The following is a 5,576-nucleotide window of genomic DNA, read 5'->3' on the forward strand; positions in this document are numbered from 1 at the left end:
TCGCTGTTTATTGCCGTTTCGATATTTGCTTCTTTTGGGTAAAAAATAGTGAAAGGTTAAATATTTAGTCACTCCTTTCCTTCTATTGAATTTGCTTCGACCGAATGTCGCTTTTTTGTGTGAAATTTATGAAATGATTCGCTCTCTGTTCTATTTCCAAGCTGTGATTGTGAGAAGTTCAGTTTGTGATCGCCTTCTTACAATGTGTATCTATGCGTTTTATCAGCGAAATTCATTCTTTTTGGTGATTCCTTCGAAAAGCTTTCATTTTTTTATTGCAATGTTTTAGAGCATTGGCATTGGCTTCATCAAAGCCATCTTCAAATTTTGATGAAAAATACATGTTTTCCATAATCATCAAATCTTCCTATCTATAATCCCACATTGGATTAGCCATTAGATTCATCAAAATAATAATATAATATTATATTTTTAATAATAATTTTTTTTTTCATATTTTGCAATTAAACTGTATTTCCATTCAGTTATATATTGCTGTATATATATTTATAGTCAAGGCAGTATATGCTTTTTTTGGATATAAATATGAGACATACAGCTGCAACATCTTCTTAAATAGAAATACAAATTCAGTGGATTAAAAGCTACACATCTCGTATAAAACCAGTTTCTTAAAAGCTGGATTTAGCTCTACACAACTCTACAAATTCAGATTCTAAAACTGGTACACAATATGGAATATACATCTCGTATGGATCTAATAAAACCTACAAACTATACTATTGACTGCAACTATACAGCTGCAACATTTGGAGCCAATAAACCTTCACAAATTCAGCTGCATGACATAAAAAATACAGCTTCAAAATAGGAATATACAACAATCGGAAAAGCATACAAAATCAGCCTAACTAAATGACACCATTATCATATATATTGTCCACAAACAGATCCAACAGACAAGTTTAAGAATACAACCTCCATTCACCAAATACTTCCAGCAAATATCCAGTTTCATCACATACAAACAGATCCACAAACACTTCCAAAAAATGGGTACTTCACAGATTTTCTATCCACAAAACGAAGTCCAAAAACTAAACTAACATTCACAAATTCCAATGTATTTCCATTCAAAAAAGCTGGAAATTAGAAAGTCATCCATTATCATAGTGGCTGCCCAGCCACATGCTTCATTATGAAGTCTTGTGGCTAAGCAGCCACTACAAGCTGGAAATCAGAAAGTCATTCGGATATACCATCTTCATCACTCATTGACTCTTCCCAAATTTTTTTCTGAACTTTACGGAAGTAGGCTTGCTACATGGCATTCATACCAGAAAGATCCTTGCCCATCATCTCAGCATCAAACTTTCTTTTATCAAGATCCAGTTGTGCACCTCTATCACGATCAGCCTTCGTCTACCATTCTCTTCTCTCCACCATGAACAATCGTCTATCCTCGGTCATTGCTCCTAATGCCGTGTTGAACTCAGCATCAGATGATTCTTGAGCCTTTCGCTTCCTCAAGTTTTCCTTTTCAGCCTTTTTTCCAGCAGGCCTTTCAACATGCTCCTCCACAACATCGCCCAAAACTTCACTTGACTGCTCATTGGAAGGATGTTTATCATGTGGCTTTCTCCTCGTATTCAGCGTATTCATATGTTGATGCCATTTGGGTTGGTGTCTCAAAAGATTCCAAGAATGGTCCATTGTGAAATTTCCTCGTTCCATCTCTTTGTACAATATTTTTGCCTTTTCAATTTGAAAAAAGTTTTAAAGAATAGTGTCAAATAATAAATCTTTGAATAAATAGACCATATTATTAAAGGAAAAGTGTACATACCTTATCTTGTTCGGTTGCACCACTCGAGTGCAATGACTCTACTTGAGCTAGATATGCACAAAACTTATTTGTGCATTTCTGAATCATGGACCAACGATTGATCAATGATCCAACCGAACGGTTCATAGTCTGTGGTTTTTTATATTCGTGATAAAATTCATAAATCCTCTCCCACATTTGAGTGGATTTCTGATTAGTTCCCCGAATGGCATCAATACTAATGTTGAGCCAACCAGAGACAAGTACATTATCCTCCTCAACAATGAAAGAAGCTCCTCTTTGAACTTTTTTTGTTAGAGGCCTCTTTTCACCGTGAAAAGGGGTTGAAGCGACCACAACATTAGAATGCTGTGAGAATGTTGGAGTGGTAATAGGACCTTCTCCTCCACTTTGTAAGAGAGTGGTGAAGAATGGGTCCTCATCCAACAGATTGTCCATCCTAGGAGAATTATAATTATTAAGTTGTCAGACAAAGCAGCACATACAACGCAGCACAATAAACAAGACAGTACATTTCAAGCTTTTAACATCAGCATATATAGCAGTATATGACTGCAATTGACACGACAAAATATGCTACTAAGACACAAAAACAGTATAAAAAAACAGAAGACTTTTGAGAATTTAAGTTTGAAATTCTACTTAAATCTGCTACTAAGACACAAAATCATAGAGATTTTTGACTAATAAAAATAGAACACCTCATTGAAATTCTACTTAAATCTGAAACAGGTTTTATATAAATAGCAATCTTTGAAGTACATTTCAACTATAACATTTTTATTTTTTAAAGTCTAAAACAGGTTCACCATTTATTTGCATGAATAGCAATCTCATTTCAGAAAGAATCAATACTAAATGTTATAAGCACACATGAGTTAGTTTTCAGATGTTATGGATCCACAAAATACAATACCAGAATCTGTTTGGTTGCTAGAGCCAAAAGCAAGACTGAGTGCACCTTAGAAAATCACAAAATTAATAAAACCAAAGTCAGTCATATGCATTGGAAGCCACCAAAGTTAAGTGCAGTAAGTTAAGTGCAGTTGAGATGGTTAAAATGCTTTACATATGTAGCAGCCCTTCTACTTGGAAAAAAGAAAAAGAAAAGAAAAGACCAACCTGGATCTAGCAGGTTTGGTGTAAATAGATTCAAATTTTAGCTTGTAGCTTAGGAAATATTTAACTATATATAAAAAGATTGAAATAGAAGCAGTTTATTTTGGAGGCAGCTGCAATTTTCATCATACAATTCAGTTAAGCATGGTCAGCATCTACCATGTGACCAATGCTTTTTCTAGTTAAGCATGCTCAGCATCTACTATGTGACCAAATAAATCTAATATCCAATGAACCTCACACAGTGGTATGTAGTGTCGAAGAAAACATGGGCAAGAAAAGAAACAGGGCACCCTCAAGCCAGAAATAATCTTGGTGTTACACAGTGGTATGTAACACCAATAATCTTGCTACTCCTCACTAGCTAGGCATGAATAATTGCCTGCATGTAAACTACTTGTATACACTAATTTCTTCTTCATATATTTTAATGAGTTGACATTCTCCATCAATGTACAAGGTACTATTATATATAAGGAAGTAAGTATATTTATTTGAAATACCCTGAATATATTTTATTTAAGTAATAAAATCTAACTAAATTAAACATACAAAGCTATTCATTGCAACAAGATTAACGCAATTAGGAAGGCATGGAAGACAAATACAACCACTAAGAAAAGGAAATAGAAACGATAGAGATGATCACTTTGAAAATATAGTATTGGGTTATACTTTATTTATTGTTGATGCTCACATTAATCACGGGCAGCATCTAATACACTGAGATTCACATATTAGAAAATGTAACGATAAAAAGGATATATCTCATGGCCTTTTTGTTTGTTTTGTTAAGGGGAGAGAGGACAAAAGAAGACAGTGCAGTAAGAGAATGCTTGACAGATTTTGTTAAGGGAATTTTGTTAAGGGTATAAATTCGTAGCCCCTTTTTCCTTTCTTTTCCTCCAAACAGATCCTCTCCTATCCGAATGCTTAATAAGTATAGACCCCACAGTCTCTAACACCCCATTATCCCCAACCCATCCTCTCCCAGACCCACCACCACAAAAACCACCCTCGGCTCCACCTCAAAACAAAACAAAACAAACAAACAAACAAAAAGAAAAAATGAAATATAGACCTAGGGTTGCAGAAATTAGGAGATGAGACGAACCTGAAGGGAGTAGAACGTTGCTTCAAGTGCTGAAGGAAGCAATCCAGTAAATCACTCTGCTTCTACGTGAAGAAAAGACAAGGGGAAGAATCGGTGAGGAAATATTGTTACAGAGAGAAATAGAGAAAGGGAGAGAGCAAAAAACATGGGAAGAAAATGGAGAAGAAGATCGCACCTGATTTGAGGAGAGAAACCATGGATTTGCTTTGATTTTGCGTGGAGGAGAAGAGTCCCTTTCGATTTTCTGAGCTCGGACGAAAACAAGAGAAAGAGAGAAAGGGGGGGAGAAAGACGCGGGGAGGGAAAGGAGAGAGAGAGAAAAGTAACCGGCTATGTATTAAAATTATAATAAAATATAAAGATGAAAGTGATACAATAGCCTTTCAAATATGAAGGAAGTGAACCATTCACTGTAGCTCAAAACTTGAGCGAATTGCTTTTACCGAATCCAATGCAGGGCAGTTTTATGTATATTCATCAAATTTTAAAGATGCATTGGCTTTTGATGAAGCCAATGCCAATGCTCTTAGCTAGCTATTTACCAAATTCAAATGAAAATATGTGAGTAAAATAGTTTTCAATGTGGGTGTGAGACGATGGTGAATTGTAGTTCAATAAATTTTCTAGATCCTATACTTTCTATACACGAGTTCACATCGGGTAATTTGGCTTGGCACATTTTGCAAAAAAGAAGCTATACCTAAAAGTATAGTTTGAGATCAAGCTTTCCTTTTACAAATAATATTTTTATGATTTTAAGACCTAATTGAAGAAGCGCTCAATGTGAATTGAGAGATTACTTTTAGTATTTAATTACATTTTCTTTTTTTCTTTCTTTGTTTTTTTTTTTTTTCTTTTTTTGATTGGTTTGTAGGAGATAATGAGGACTTGGACCAGCTAGATTTCGTGTATTTCCTTCCTCTCCCCAGTAGCTAGAACCCTTCTCTCTCTCCCCATCGTGCCCATCCACTCTCCTCTGTATTCTCTCTCTCTCTCTCTCTCTCTCTCTCTCCACGTTTTTGAATTTATGTATTGTTTTGTTTATGGATTCGATGATTTGTAATTTTTGTTCGCAAAAAAAGGAGAATAAAACTCCGAATGGCTCAAAGATGGTGGTAATTTCAACTCCGTGCCTTTATTTTCTGTATTTGTTTATCAATTATTACTATGCTTGATTGAGGTTTAGATTTTTGTGGATTTTTTTTTAGCTAATTAGGTTTTGCAATATAACTTATCATGATGTTATTTTTCTAGAAACACACTAAAGTAGAAGATACAAACCTGAAAAGGGCCCGCAAGGACCTCCATAACAAAATTGATATTCTATGAAAGCAAGCAGAAGTAAGTCCCAAGTATCTTTTAGTTTTTATATTTGTTGAGTTTCTTTTGTTACTAAGTTGTGATATTTCTATGTTTGATGAGGAGCTTGTCAATGATGCCGTCATGTGGTAGGATGGAGAAGTATGGAGGGCTACTCATGACACACAGAGTCTTGAAGATGACCTGAATTCTGTGAAACTTTCTAACTTTATCCCC

The 5,576-nt window shown here is 35.0% G+C and overlaps 1 protein-coding gene across 1 annotated transcript; it reads right to left on the minus strand.

Annotated features, from left to right (window-relative positions):
• Window positions 1-1,383: 1,383 nt before the first annotated feature.
• LOC122306408 (glutathione S-transferase T3-like) lies at window positions 1,384-2,245 on the minus strand. The gene is made up of 2 exons (XM_043118835.1): window positions 1,808-2,245; window positions 1,384-1,716 (listed from the first exon to the last, which is right to left on the minus strand). The coding sequence occupies exons 1-2, from the start codon at window positions 2,243-2,245 to the stop codon at window positions 1,384-1,386; spliced, it is 771 nt and encodes a 256-aa protein (XP_042974769.1).
• Window positions 2,246-5,576: the final 3,331 nt, after the last annotated feature.

The sequence above is a fragment of the Carya illinoinensis genome, chromosome 4 (assembly GCF_018687715.1).
Source record: "Carya illinoinensis cultivar Pawnee chromosome 4, C.illinoinensisPawnee_v1, whole genome shotgun sequence".
Taxonomy (NCBI): Eukaryota; Viridiplantae; Streptophyta; class Magnoliopsida; order Fagales; family Juglandaceae; genus Carya; species Carya illinoinensis.